The sequence below is a fragment of the Homarus americanus genome, unplaced genomic scaffold (genome assembly GCF_018991925.1).
Source record: "Homarus americanus isolate GMGI-L3 unplaced genomic scaffold, GMGI_Hamer_2.0 scaffold40565, whole genome shotgun sequence".
Taxonomy (NCBI): domain Eukaryota; kingdom Metazoa; phylum Arthropoda; class Malacostraca; order Decapoda; family Nephropidae; genus Homarus; species Homarus americanus.
In genome coordinates, this window is record NW_024735503.1 from 1,796,996 (window position 1) to 1,812,760 (window position 15,765).

At 36.2% G+C, this 15,765-nt stretch overlaps 1 protein-coding gene across 1 annotated transcript; it reads right to left on the bottom strand.

Moving 5' to 3' along the window:
• Nucleotides 1-660: 660 nt before the first annotated feature.
• Nucleotides 661-15,171, bottom strand: LOC121871204 (ragulator complex protein LAMTOR1-like). Its single transcript, XM_042373396.1, has 7 exons — nucleotides 15,036-15,171; nucleotides 12,041-12,111; nucleotides 11,536-11,628; nucleotides 10,676-10,784; nucleotides 8,763-8,864; nucleotides 2,588-7,659; nucleotides 661-2,369 (listed from the first exon to the last, which is right to left on the bottom strand). Exons 1-6 carry the CDS (start codon nucleotides 15,075-15,077, stop codon nucleotides 7,567-7,569), a joined length of 510 nt encoding a protein of 169 aa, XP_042229330.1. The 5' UTR covers nucleotides 15,078-15,171; the 3' UTR covers nucleotides 661-2,369; nucleotides 2,588-7,566.
• Between the last annotated feature and the right edge of the window lie 594 nt (nucleotides 15,172-15,765).

Below are 15,765 nucleotides of genomic sequence, written 5' to 3' on the forward strand. Positions count from 1 at the left end.
ATTTTAAAAGTTTAATATTAAATTTTTTACTCATTTTAACAATTATTGAACATAATTGAAGGTAATGAAACTAGTTTTATGCGTGCCATCCAGCCTCTCAACACACCATACAGGCGCCAGTCTTTGTATCTTTTCAGTGGAGGTAACATCTTGCTTGAGACCCTCTTCAACTAAATGCCTTTTTTCTGTTTTTGCAAGCAAATTATTGGTCATTTTGAAATTTATTTTACATATTGACAATATATAATGCAGTGCAGTGTTGATTTAAAGAAAATAATCTTGAATTGCACCAAGAGGACTAAAATTTCATGTGTGAAATGGCGCCATGGGGTGACTTCTCTTCCACCCCAATGCCTTCTCTTCTCCCTTCTCCACCCCCATTCTAATTCCCATCATCATCATCCAGGAGCCTTCTACATACACACCTCAAAGTAAGTGTACTTTTCTACCTTTTTTGTTGAATTTAGGCAATTTACGGTGAGCTGGAACCAATTACCTACCCAAAAGCCCATTGAAACAATGGTTTCGGTTAACGAGCAACCTTCTAGAACGGATTGTGCTCGTTAACCGAGGGACCACTGTATAATCATCGTGAGAGGAGAGGGGCCATTCCTCGCAAGATACAATACAAGCCTTAGTAGGTCTCAATAATGGTGAACAGAGTAAAAATCAATTTTATTTATTACTGTATTACAAGTTACTTTAGAACATGCATGTATTACAGAAGAAGCATAAACTTATGCTAATATCATACAATATTTATGCTTTCTTAAAATCTAAATATCAATATCACAAACCACCTTCACTGCCATCTTAAGAGGTGGACGACTTTAAATTAAATTACAGTATAAGAAGAAAAAGGAAATCACACATAGAAGTTGTTTACCAAAAAATTTTGTTTCAGTAGTAGTACAGAAACCCCTGTATTGTAACTACAGTAATGTGAGAATAAGATATGTTCTATTTGAAAAAAAATAAAAGTCAACTATTTTCAAGAGAATGATCACTATCATTTCATATCAAAGGAAATGGCTCCTCTTATTGATGGCAAGCAAAATTGTCAGCTCCTCAAATACAGTTTATATCACACCCAAATCTCATATTACTTAAGATTTCTCATTCAGTACTTGTAACAAGTGCATCATTTTATTCATGTGATGAAATACAAACATTACTTAGTTAAAACAAATCCATATGATCTGTCAGCAACCATGATTTGAGGCGTTGCCTAAAACGGGCAAAAGTGCCAAATGTGCGAATTTGAGATAAGGGTTTTCCCATTTTCTATTTTCAATTCTATGTCGATTGGTATACGTATTTACACAAAGCTTACACCATAGCATGTCGCAGCTGCATGTGTAGGGCCCTCTTGTGCCTGCAAGTGGCGATGTTTTGAGAAGATCAGAGAGGCAGACATCAAAATGATGTTCAATGATTTTTGGAAACCATGTACCAGGTAACTACAATCTGCAGAATTCTCATCTCCACAAGGCAAAGCATTTACGCCCCTTTTATGCCAAAGGTCACATACGCTTGATTTTTAATTGTTGATACCACAAAATGCCAGATTGGTACTTTCGCTCTTGCTTTAGGTGATGCCTCATTTACAGACAACCAATACATATGATTCTCCCTCAAGAAGTGTGGCTCAAAAATGACTTAAATTATTCACACAATAAAAACATATGAAAACTTACATAATTGAAGCAGCTGTCATCACAATTTCTATCAGCCATATCATTACATATCTGGTAGTCCCAACATAATCAGCAAGGATAATTTCCTATTGACACCAATTAGTAATGGTCATACAGTACACACAGTTTCAGTAGCCACCAAAATGTTTCTTCCTACTCAGAATGCATTACCTACTTTTTCCTTCTGTTTAAGATTGGTATATATCCAAGGCAAGAATTTTATGAGTAAAATAACCTTTGTATCCATTGAAAATGTTCTCCCTCAAGTTAAAAATTTCATGAAGTGGACCAAAATGGAAGCAACTATAGTGTTGTCCATGAATACTGAAGTGGTTGTGGAGTGACAAATGAATCTATAATATTGCTGACTACATATGCTGGCGGTTCTGTGAGTGTGTGTATGAACAATACTTGTAGGCTGGAGTGTGTGTATGAACAATACTTGTAGATTACAGTGTGTGTGTGTAATTGTGTACAAAGAAAACTTGTAGATTAGTCAATGTGTGTAATATATGTAAACAGAACTTGTAGATTAGTGTGTGTGTGTATGAACAATGCTTGTAGATTGCAGTGTCATTGTGTTTGTTGGGTGGCCTGGAGTGTGTTTATATGTATAAATACTTGTGGGGTGACCTGGCAAGTATTTGTATGCATAAATGTTTATGGGGTGACCTGGTCTGTGTTCATATGTATGAATGTTTGTGGGGTGACCTGGCATGTGTTTGCATGTACTGTATAAATATTTGTGGGTGACCTGGCACATGTTTCTATGTATGAATGTTTGTAGGTGACCTGGAATTTGTATGCATAAATGTTATGGGTGACCTGGTGTATAGTGTATGAATGTTGTTTTGGCAAGTATTTGTATGCATAAATGTTTATGGGGTGACCTGGTCTGTGTTCATATGTATGAATGTTTGTGGGGTGACCTGGCATGTGTTTGCATGTACTGTATAAATATTTGTGGGTGACCTGGCACATGTTTCTATGTATGAATGTTTGTGGGGTGACCCAGTGTGTTTGTATAACCAAACAGCTTTGAGGTGGCCTGTCATTGTGGGGATGTCGTAGTCTTCGGGGTCCGGGGCCAGTGAGGGGTTTTGTGAAGCCCTGCAACTGTATGGTAGTTTTATTTTGAATCTCAAATATTTGGACAGTATTTCCTGTTACATGTTAACCCTGTATATCATGATGAGGAGCCCTTGTTAGACAGGTAATGTTAACCATCAGGAACAACAAAAGCCTGACCTTACAGCTTCCTGGTAAAATGCTCACTGTCCTATGCTGCTTAATTCCTGTGCCTTGTGTAAAATTTCTCTATGTATATAAATCAATTTATCTTTCTTTATTGTTTATGTTTTATTGCTTATATTCATCAAATAATGGGTATTAAGTAAAGAAGAAATAACATGAGTGACCAATGAGCCATTTTTCATTATTTACACATCATATTAATTTTACCAACTGAGTCCTGTATAGTGAAATAAGTTATAGACATGATCACATTAACTGTGTTTGAGAATCATTAGTGAGAATGATGTATGTACAAGTTTTACTTTAGGTGATTGTAGAAAAGCTTTTCCACTTTGTTCACCATGAAAAAGTATTAGTCAAGTAATATACAGCAAACTTAAATAACTCTCTGTCTGTTGACATTATAATTTACCAATAAAAAGTACTGTATTGTACTTTAAACTACTGTATTTTACATTTGGTCGAGTCAATTTGTTCTATATTTCACAATTTAAAACTAAAAAAAAGGCAAGGGTTGGCACATTCTGTACTGCAGGTCAGTGGTTTAAAATTTTTATATACCTGTACTGGAATGAAAATCTGCAGATTAGGCAGGATCTACTGTAACTCAATCCACAGCTGTGTCTAACGGTAACATATTAAATACAGTACTGTAACTTGTACAGGTATCCCTTGCTTAATGAATGGGCTAGGTTCCTGAAAAAAACAAAACATTCATTACCAGGGTAAGTGAATTTTGTATCATGAATATCAGAACAAAAGAGAAAAATAAGGTTTAGTTCAAGAAAACCCCAATATTATAGCCTAAATACATAAAATTGGTTCATGAACAAAAACCTACCTAAGAAAGATAGTACAGTACACAACTACTGTAATTTACTACCTAACATAATAAAAACAAACAAATAAGATACAGTACAGGTTGAAGCTTCCATATCTGGATATAGGAAATTATCATTATTTAGAAAGCTCTTCAGTATTTCTTATGTACTGTATTTGTAACAGGTTACCGATATACTGTATGTGTACCTGTACACTATATAACAATTGTGCAACTTCAAACAACAGATGTAAACTAGATTAAAATATGCAGCGAAAACCATTAAGGAAAAGCTAAATGAAAGTTTACCACAACCGGCATTTGCATAAGATGCTGGCTGCGTGGTCTCAAAGTTTGCCATAGCAATGCAGCCTCTGCCAACCCTTAGCAACGGGGCTCCCAACTCCTCTTCCCCACTCCGTGTGCTAACTCTCACACACAAAATTTTTTTTATTCCCTTTGTTTTGACCTTATGATAGTTATTTGTTATACTTCTTTGCACATTATGTATGAAGGATTGTGTGTACATGTAACTGAGTAAAAAAAAAAAGAGAAAAAAGAAAAGAAAGTTAAGTTTATCTACCCGAAATTACAAGTTGAAAAATAACTGTAACATAGCTTATAGCTCGGCCTGGTAGGGAGAGAGTTAGGGGATAGCTACAGTGACACTTCTAACTTGACAACAATGCCCACAGCAATACTGAGTGTAACACTTAAAAATAAACACAGCACCACTCTCAACTGTGTATTCAAACAAATCAACTGAATGGCAAGAAAAATTACCTTAAGGGAAGGCAGTCAGGGAACACAAGGGGTGAGGAATGGAGGAACGAAAGCTCTGGGCAAATTTTTTTATCTCGAACATTCCTAAAGCAAGGGATACCTATACATGGATATTTCTAAGTCAGTTTTATACCAAGGAAGTTTATATTAAAAGCACACAGCAAAATGTAACCAGTCATCATGTTTTTTAGGATTATTACCATAGTTATCTTCATTACCAAAATATAAAATTTTACAATATTCAGATCATCGCTGATTACCTTTAAACCCTCGCTTATATATATTTCTATATCTTAATATTTTTTTTTAATTTAAATCTTTATACTGCATGTAGATGGTTATTTAACATACTAGAGTGTACATGATAACTGCTAACAGTAGCCCACATCACACACAAGGACGTCTAATTGACATTTTTACCCCGAGTCTGACTGGGACACTTACAGGAACCAACCAGCAGGGCTGAGGGTCAAACATGGGTCAGCAGAATGAAAGGCTCTTGTACAAACTGCTCTGCTACCAGTCACATAATTGGATTATATCTATTACTGAACTTATCCAAAACTTCGCCCCAGTATTCTGGTCATTTCAAGAAAGTTGCTCAATTGATTCAAGAGTTACCAGGTTCATACAAAGGGCAGGTAATAGTAAAACCTTGCTGTAGATTTAATAACATTATATTCTTTTAACTCATTTGGGGATGTAATTACAGGCTCATAAGACTTTTTACTTTAGTTACATCAACTATAAAGTAAGTGAAACCTCACTAATCTGGACCCCGCTGGTCTGAACTTGGGTTAATCTGGAATAGGTCTAGCCTGGGAAACCCACCTGGTATGGGTTGTTTATCTTTGGAGTGGTACACAGATGTGGCTCAACTTTTTTCTTCTAACTTTTAGTACCCTCTAAAGCATTTAAAATGGGTCCAAAGAGAGAAAAAAAATGAAAGACATGTCTATACAGTAACTGCTGAAGAAAAGTTAAAAATAGAAAAGTAAAAATCGGTGCAGCTGGAACAAGGGCAGTGGAATTCACTATATCTTGACAACCAATGCCTCATGTCATGTAAAAACAAAGACAAAAAGAATTTTGCTTTACAGTTTGATGTCAATGTTGGTAGTACAGGTACTGTGCCTGTACCAACAAGATTGACTTTCAAACAAGTGAAAGATACATCACAGGAAGAAGCTGTTAAGCAACAGCATTGTTCAAGTGATGTTGGATGTTCATTGTGTAGAACTTCAGTCTGTCACTCAAAAGCTTGCTAAACTATTTGGTGTTCCCAATTTTGTTGCTACCATTGGCCGATTGTGGTGTTAATACAAATAAATATTCTGAATGTTTTAAATTTATTTTACTTCATTTACAAGTGTAATACATTTTTTTCAATAAATTTTGGATAGTCCAGACTTTCAGTCAATCTGGACTCCATTTAATCAGGACTAGGAGGTTTCACTGTTACCCCGTTCTCTCCACCAATACCGCATTGTGCATAAAAACTTGAATAAACTTTCTTCAACAGTTTCCAGTTCGAGTCTTATTAAATATTAAAGTCTAATGTTCTCTTGGAAAATTTATGATGCAACGATTATTATATAAACTGAGAGCTGCACCAGTATGATGAATGATAAAGCCCTCAATCATCACAACTGTTATAATCAACAATATATATTCTACAACAACAGAGTCAGTTGTTGGTTGTAGTGGTGAGGGAAGAATCTGTATTATCCTAGAAATAAGAAAATATATATCTACTGTACTGTATACATGTATAAAGATATCAGATACTAGTGGTAGCATCTAAAGCTTTCAGTGAAGATCTAATTCCTATTGAGGAAAACAGTACAGTACAATGATCACCAAAGGGGGTTAAAAGGGAGGAGAACTTAACACTGGCATGAGAAATGTAGTTTATTATATGTTCCAGCATGTCAGTGTTATCTCTGATTCCTAGTAACATTCCTGGGGTCTTTCAGACCTACTTACTGCAGTACACAGCATCTCCCCCCTATCATGAGCAATATGTACAGTATTATGGACTATGATGACCTACCAAACACACATTATCAGCTTACTGATTGTTAACAATACTTCTCCGGAAGAATCTCACTTACCAACCACACACTGTCATTTAACAAGCCACTGGCAATGATGTGTCCTTGCGTTTACCAGTCACAAAGTGTAGCTTGCATCTTCTAATTAACCTGTAAGACCAATCACAGCTTAAATTCAGGTGTAGACTCAAAAGCAAGCATATTTAGACTTACATCTTAGGCATGGAACAATACGAGTCTGAAGAGTTACAAGTTGGCCTCAAAATCCTAGGACTGACACCATGTGCTTAACTTGAATAGTTACAACATACAGTACACCTCTCTCGCCTTGGGTACTTCATCTTAAACTGTACCTATTAAAGGCATTAAGTGGTTGTAACATGTTAATACAGGTTATGTAATTTTTGCATTCCCTCTCAGAGGAGTGAAATATATGTTAGTAGCCACAAGTTGAATGCTCATATGCAGCCACTGAAATCTGCTAAAGTTATTCATCATTTTTGAAAGGAGTGAATGCATATATTCCATCAAGGATTCAAGAAGTTATGTTTGTTAATGACAAAATGAAACCCTGCAACAACATTTTTTTTTGCCTCATGAGTAACTTTAGAAATAAAAATAGCACATTACTGTATAAGGAAAGTTTCTTTTGCATCATTTACTTAATCCAAAACTAAAGCTGTAGCTGTCTTTCCTTATAATTCTTTTACCTTGTATACAATTAGTCTTCTTACAGAATAAAAATAAAAATCTAAGTAAGTTTAAAAGGTGTAGTGCCTCTCAAACCCTGAGAGCAACATAAACATAAGCTATAAACACAAAGGTTCCTCACAGCCCAGGTGAAGCATACAGTAAGGGGTGACGTTTAATTTGCTGGTGCAAACACATAGTAGAGTCTTCGGAGAAGAATGACAGCAGAGGTGACATGATCTACATAGGAAGGCTGGTAGTAAGGCTGTCAGGGGATCCCAAATGGAACCACTAAATCTTCTTTATGGTCCACTTTAATATGTGACAGTGCTGCCACCACCTTCTGGGCTGAGCTCATCATCTGGGGATCATATTACATCATTAGAGAAACATAAAATGTACACACGTTTCATACACCACGTCCCTCCCCTTCTCCAAAATTCCTTTTGTCCACATCTGCACATAAAAAATACCGCAGTTTGCTGGAACCTTCTTTACCCGAAAAATAAAATTTTAGCATTCCAAGAAAAGTCTCTCCATTCCAAGTATTAAAATGAATTTCTGAGCGATTGCATCTAGTGTCGACACATGCCGAACATGAGGGTGGGTAGGCTCAGAGTGCCCGTGCGTTATTATTACCCGGTAGGTGCTAAATAATACAATACTGTACCTTCGGGGTTTAAATGGCAATTATTCATCTTCTAAATACTGGGGGAAAATTAACAAGAAACATTTATTTAAGCATGTAGTTTATCTCCTTCATTTCACAATATGATAATACAAATATAAGGGAAGTACATAGTAAAATAAAAAAATAAAATAAAAATATACAGGTAAACCCCAATAACTGACATCCCATTGACCACTGATGCACATAACCGATGATAGGGGACGCCCATGTCTGCCTTTGTCTATTTTCTTTATTTATGTACAGTACCATGTTTATTTATTTATTGGCATAATAGTGTCACCCCGGAGAATGTTTATAAGAAGGAAAAGAGCTGTTTATGTAATACAGTACGTATAGAACTTCTTTTTTGTATCTCCAACTAATTTTTTTTAATTATATCTTTTTAGGGATTGAACCAGGAACTATTGCATCATCTTTCCTTGGTTCCCACTTTTGTGAAGGACAAAGTGAAGAGAAACCCCAGAAAGGATGACAGAATAGGAGTGTGGTGTGAGTAACACATGTAAAATATTCTGATTTGTGTAAGTGGGCTCAGTAGGCCTGATGGTCCATTAAAGCCTTTTTCATCATAAGGCATTGTAGTGAGCCATGCATTAAACCCCCCAGCACCCCTCCAATTGTAAAGACAGGCACCCCTTTACACTTGGGTTACTCTTACGAGAGGAAATGAGTACTGTAGTCACTTGGTCATTGCACCCTATTTCAGATTTGTACTTTAAGGTATAAAGAAGTTACGGTTTCCTGCAACAAAACATTGTAGCTACAGTACTTACCAAATTGAAATCTGCGAATGATATTGGTTGAGCAGACAAGATCCTTTCTGCAGCTGAAACATCACAGAGCAACTGGGCTTCATGGTGAGCTCTGTTGGGAATCTAGCAAGATAAATATGCAGGTTATTAGAAACCTTTATAATTCTTTGTTTATTGAAAGTTTTAATATATATTTTTTCCTGCAAGTCAAACACAGTTTAGGTATTTTTTCGAAAAGGCATACAAGACAAGTAATAAGTATAACCTGTAATACAGTACAGTGGTCCCTTGGTTAATGAACACAATTCGTTCCAGAAGGTCGTTCGTTAACCGAAACCATTGTTTCAATGGGATTTTGGGTAATTGGTTCCAGCTCACCGAGAATTACATACAAAGTAAAAATAAATGCTAAAGTACACTTACTTTGAGGTGTGCATGTTGAAGGCTTCTGGTTGATGAGGATGGGAATTAGAAGTGGGGGTGGAGGAGAAGGGAGAAGAGAAGAAAGTGGGGGTGGAAGAGAATCACCCCATGTTTCATGCCGTCATTTCAACCATAAAATTTTAAGTTCACTGGGTGTAATTCAAGATTATTTTCTTTAAATCAACACTGCACTGCACTATATATTGTCAATATGTAAAGTAAATTTCAGAATGACCAATAATTGTACTGTAAAAACGTAAAAATAGTTTATGTTCAAGAGAGCCGCAAGCAAGATGTTTCCTCCACTGAACAGAGATACAAACTGAGGCCTTGGTGGGTGAGTGAAGTGGCTGATTGGCGCACCAAAAACTAGTTTTCCGTGCTGCAATTATGTTAAATAAGTGTTAAAATGACTAAAAATTTTAATATAAAACTTTGAAAATTATTGAATAGTACAACCTTTTTATATTTACCCAAATGGGAACGAATTTAAGCCCTAGAACCGATTACTGTACTGGCGGACTAATATTCCAGCTGGTGAGCAAGCGAAAACATGTTGTCATGATTTCGTAAGAATTTCGTTAACTGAATTTTTGTTCGTGAACCGAATTGAAGATTCTTATGGAAGGTAATTTGTTAACCGAAATTTCGTTAACCGAGGCGTTCGTTAAGCGAGGGATCACTGTATTTGGTTATTTGATCACTAACATGAAATATGATAGGTGTACACACACATAAATATACAATACAGGTAAAAGAAACAATTGTCTTAAGGGCAAACACATAAAGGGAATGAGCCGATCAGTGGTGAAGAGGATAAAAATAAAACAATAAAAAAATCAGCAAATGATATTCGCTGATTTGGCTATTCGTGGGCATTTTGAGACCAAAACCCCCGCGAATTTTAAGGGCATGCTGTACTATCTATTATACTATACAGTAGTATAAAACCCCTTTCCGGAATTTTCCAGTTATTGTGAAAATGTTCTCAGAATTTTCCAGAAAATGTGCCCTTGGAAAATCAATCCCAAAGCCAGAATTTTCCAGAAAAACCCGGCCTTGGGAACGATTTTCCGAGAAAATTTCAATTCCGGATATCAGAGAGTTCCGGTTAAGAGGGATTCCAGCTAATGGAGATTTAACTCAAAGACTAAATACAAACCTTTTCTTTCCATCATGGAGGGTAGCTGGACAGGTGTAATCTTTTGATTGTTAACATCCAGCAGTTAGTGGTCACTCCACCAGGAGGCCAGTCCACCAAAAACTTGTTCTAATATCAATAAACCCACCCAGTGGTGTACCTGCACTCATTTACTTCTAAGCACAAATAAGAAGAAAACCCAATCCTTCAATAGAATCATTAATTGATGCTCTGGTCATTTTCTAATTCTAGGAAAGGTCTACCAACTGAGCTAAGGAACCACCGTAAGAGATTGATCGTGTGAAAATTATATAAGCTCTCATTTTGATGAGATAAAGAGAAACAAACATAAGTGAGAAGAGTAGTGTACCTTTTGTGGTGGTACAGTGTTGAGGCGCTGGTTATAAGTTCGCACCCTCTCTATGTACTCATGTTGCTCTAGGGTGTGATACTCCAGTGCTCCCACGTCAATAATGTTGCTGCAAGATGAGTTTAATATTAAGACCAGTAAGAAATATGGGGAGGTAGATATTATAAGTAAACAATTTGGATAATTCAAAGACATCTGTGAATAAACAGGGAAAGCTCTCACAATCACTGAACAGTTCCAAGACATGAAATGTGTGCATCATCATGTCATTTAAAACAAAAAATATACTGTATATAACTTATGACTTAGGTCAAATGTTATACAAAAACAATATAGATATTTCAATATAAATAAAATTACTATAATGTGATAGCTAAGTGGAAAGAAGGTACAGTACACTTTATTGTACTGTAGTATATTAAACCCTCTCAAGAACAGACTTCTCATTACAGGTAGTCATTAAATGGACATTTTCAATAACAGACGTCCTTTTGTCCGGCAGACTGGACCAGTAAGATCCAGTAGCGGGAACACTGTCCACTAACATATGTACATTGCAGTTAAACATGTATACCATATTTACAATAAACTATAATAAGTGTTGGTGGTATAGAGGGAATACCTGTATCTCTCATCATTATGTCATGGTTGGAGTCCTGTGTGGCCTGGAGAAGGGTGTTATTGAGTGTGACCCTCACTACCAAACACCAGAGGTTTCCTAAGGGTACAACACCTTCCACCTCTGCTAACATTGGACAAACCAACCACCTTAATGGCTACTAAGCTGATAAGTGATGAAATGATGTATGGGTATAAAATGATGTTTGGGGCATAAATAAATATACAGTATATTCACTAACCTGGCTGTCTGCTGCAGAATTCTATTAAGTGCTGTCTGTTCATCAGATTTTTTTGTGGCTGAACTTGAATAGTGGTTTCCATAGTCACTGGGGCTGTAGCACAATGTCAGTTAATTTAGTGTCTATTTCAAATAATTTAAAAAATAAAATTAAAATTTTAAATAATTTTGCATATACATACTGTAATATAAATTTAAAAAATAAGAATTAAGAAATATAAAGACAAACCAATTTATTTCACTATTTATACAAGAGACAAACATGAGCAACTGTAGAGTACTGGAAGTGTGTTTATTGCTACTGTACAGTACAGGGTTGTATTTTGCTTTACAGTAACATCATTACGAAAGTGAACTCAATAAATTCTTTCCTTTGTAAATTTTTGTTCTAGCACTACAATTCACTAATATACTGCACAGAAAAAGTTTTGTAGAAATACTTTATAGAATTTAAAAAATGTGCACAAGTCTGATAATACCTGCACAGTACTTGGAAGCTACTTTACCTGGCAGTGACCTGGTAGGTGCTGCTCACTGGATCATTTAGCAGACGAGTCCTCTCATTGGCTTCACCATCCTAGAGACAAAATTATTCTTAGTTCTCTCAAAAACGTCTGTAATAGGGAATAGAAAGATGCTGTACCTCTACTGTACCAATATTACAAAATAACAAACCTGCAGTGTAGCACAACATAAATTATGATATTTTTTCACAATTGAAAAATGGAGAACCAAGGCATTGAATTACAAATTGTGGCCAAGAGGACATGAAAGACACACTGCCTCTGTTAGCCAAGGAACAGGTAGCACCTAACGGCAAAATGACACAATGATTTACGTTGTCCCTTTTTATGATTTCAGTAAAAAAAAAAGAAAAAAAAAAAAAAAAAGGATTCGGTGCTTTGCTATTTGAAAGACTTTCACCGCCCTCCCCCCTAAAGAAGGAGCATGAGCAGATACTGACGTGCTGAAACAGACATTTGGGGGCATTATACAGCTACTGAACCTGAGGCCGTATTCAAGATTGTTTAGCTTGAGATCTCCCTATGGGGACTGCCCACATTTTGCATTCAAGAAGCGTGGGGAATCCTTAAGGCATAAGCAATGCCCACGGATATTACTGGAATTTTCGAGAGAAGGAAGTGGGCGCCCTAAGCAATCCCTAAGGACAAATCAATGTTGACTATTAACATAATTGCAAACCCTCAATAACTCGTGTGATAACTCAGAATTTCATATAACTCGGCATGGATATGGTCTCAGAATGTATTATAGTATAACTCGGGAAATGCCAAGATACATAAAATTATCTGGGAAAATCTTGGCATGTATGGCCACCTGCGTCACCTAACATACCTCTGTGTCACCTACCATATTTCTGTGTCACTTACCATGCCTCTGTGTCACCTACTATGCTTCATTCTTTGCCTGCAGTGCTGGTGTTACTTTTTTACATTTAGTAATTACATGTACACATATATGGGTCAATAATTTTTTATTGTTGTATTTTGTAGGAGGGAGGAAAGTGCCTCGATAAGTTGGAATTTGGTATAACTCGGCAAGGCCAGAGCCCCGCATGTGCCGAGTTATCAAGGGCTTACTGTATGTTGCAATGCATTTAGTATAGTTGAAACAATAATAATCATACATATATGATGAATTTTGATGATGGATAAGGATGGATATGATGTTTAGAAATTCATTCTCTACCCCCCAAAATTTGATACAGTATTTCACATTTGTCTTTAGGCATACCCTAATCTAACAGTACTTCTAGATTAAATTTTTGCACATAATATATACCGGGTAATTCTCTGAAGGGAAAAGTACTGTCCTCTGATTGGTTAAAGCTGATCACGTGAAACTCATGTAAGAGACTTGAATATACTGTACAGTACTGTCCTGCAAAGTGTTTTTAATTAACTTAAAATATGTCAATAATGCTATATCCTCATCCTGTCTACAGTGTATCATGTACAAAAGAAGTAAACATATCAGGTGGTGTACAAAACCATGTTCACAGAATTATTTCATGCTCCTCCATCAATTAAATAAGGTATTATTGTAAAAAAAAAATAGGTAATAATTTAAGATAGGTCAGGTTCTCAAAAGTTTGATGAGTGTTTATATTTGTTTTTTCGAATAATGACTGTCTGCATTTTCATTGAAAATGGGTTTAAAAATACCAAATTTCATGGATTTTAGTAGGGGATACTGTACTGTGTTGGGAAAAAAAATGGCTGAAATTATTTGCTAACCTAACCACACCTGACCTTATCTAACTTAACCTATATCTTAACTCGCCTATATCTAGAAAACTAAGCATTTACACAAGAAAATGAATAGAAGTGAAAGTAATCAGCATACAAAACTGTGTCTCAAAACACCCTCCATAATTACCAAACAGCTGACGGTCACTAGTCTTACATTAGCTTTATTTTATAGGTTCGTATTATTACAGTTTCAGCCACAACTCGGTTATAGCAATTTTGTGTTTACCATGAATTATATCTTGTCAGTAGGGAAACCTTTTTCTAATACCACTTCCGTCGTAAATTGATATTGTCCGAGAAAGTAAATTCATCATAAGAAATCAACGTACAGGGTGTATCTGCAGTCATTGAGTGTCGTCTGTTGTTTACGGCTGACCCGTTCAGTTTGAGGCTTACAGTCCACAAAAAATTTAAAATTACACCATGATGCTTCAACAAAGCTGTTTTCATTGTTACCAGATATCAATATAAGTACTTTGTTTAATATAGAGGGAATGGCTAAGAAGTTACATCAGGTTAGGTAGGTTTCTTTGGTTGGTCAGGTCAAGTTGTCGGGGGAAGGGGGGTCAAATTCGAATTTATCACACAAAATACCACGAGGAAAACACAAATTTGTGGTCGAGCACTAGTTCGACCCACTGCCCACTTTGTAAGAAAACATTGTCATTGGCAGTGGTAGTGAGTCATAACTTCATAAATAAATATCAGCTATGAAAATAAATGTCATATTCTTTCAAATCTCACTCAAACACATGAACAACTATCTTTGTTATTAATTTACCACTATGGTCAGTAAGGAACTCTTACCTACATTTATCGCAGCAGTATTATACATATAGGTAACAACACAATAAAAAGTTAAGAAAAATACAAATACAACATAGTAAAATAATACTAGTTGGTTCCTTCCTGTTTCAATAAAGATAATTGGAAACTTTACCTAAAAAAAACAATAATTCAAGAATGACAGCAGATAAACATAATGTAATGACCTCTTGACATGAGAACCCCCACAGTACATTAGAACTCGTTAAATGGATAAGGTTGTAGGTCCACCCTCACCCTGGTCCACCCTCACCCTGGTCCACCCTCACCCTGGTCCACCCTCAACCTGGTCCATCACCCTGGTCCACCCTCACCCTGGTCCATCACCCTGGTCCACCCTCACCCTGGTCCATCACCCTGGTCCAGTATTAATGTTAACCCCGTTACAATAATACCTCATTACCTGAGAAAGAGTCTCTGGCTCAGTACTGCAGCAACATCCCATTGAGGCGAGGAGTTGAGAGTCACTTTTTATCGGATTTGAGTCATATGACGGACACCATCCAGCTGAGATAGACTCCACCAATCACAGTGAAGCACAGATCTCTCTCAGCCAATCACGACACTGAAACATCCAGCTGAGATAGACTCCACCAATCACAGTGAAGCACAACTCTCTCTCAGCCAATCACGACACGTCCAACCTACAACACTGAGGGATCACAAATATAAAGAGAAACAAAAGTGGAATTTTATAAACTGATATTAAATAAACTTTATTAACTATTATTTATGTGTTATTTAATAGTTGATTAAAACTTAAGTTCCTTTTTTTAGGTCCACGTGCTTATTTAATGTGTAGTTATATTACGATTTTACTCAATGTGGAATTATATATATTTAATCTATCAATTTATCTCTATATGTGTTTATATATCTATCTACCTATTTATATATCTGTATCAGCCTATTATAAATCTATCGACCTAAATACCTTCCCGTCTGTCTATTGGTGTATCTATCTATCTGTCTGTCTATTGGTGTATCTATCTATCTTTCTGTCTATTGGTGTATCTATCTATCTGTCTGTCTATTGGTGTATCTGTCTGTCTGTCTGTCTATTGGTGTATCTGTCTGTCTGTCTCTCACGGGTTAACCACAGTACGACAGTGAGGAAGTTAATCAACAGTAGC

Excerpts from the sequence above, each read along its gene's own strand:
- LOC121871204 (XM_042373396.1), bottom strand. The coding sequence starts at position 15,077 with ATGGGATGTTGCTGCAGTACTGAGCCAGAGACTCTTTCTCAG. Across the intron at positions 12,112-15,035 it reads AGCCAGAGACTCTTTCTCAG|GATGGTGAAGCCAATGAGAG; the intron begins GTAATGAGGTAT and ends TTTTGTCTCTAG. Across the intron at positions 11,629-12,040 it reads ACCTACCAGGTCACTGCCAG|CCCCAGTGACTATGGAAACC; the intron begins GTAAAGTAGCTT and ends ATTGTGCTACAG.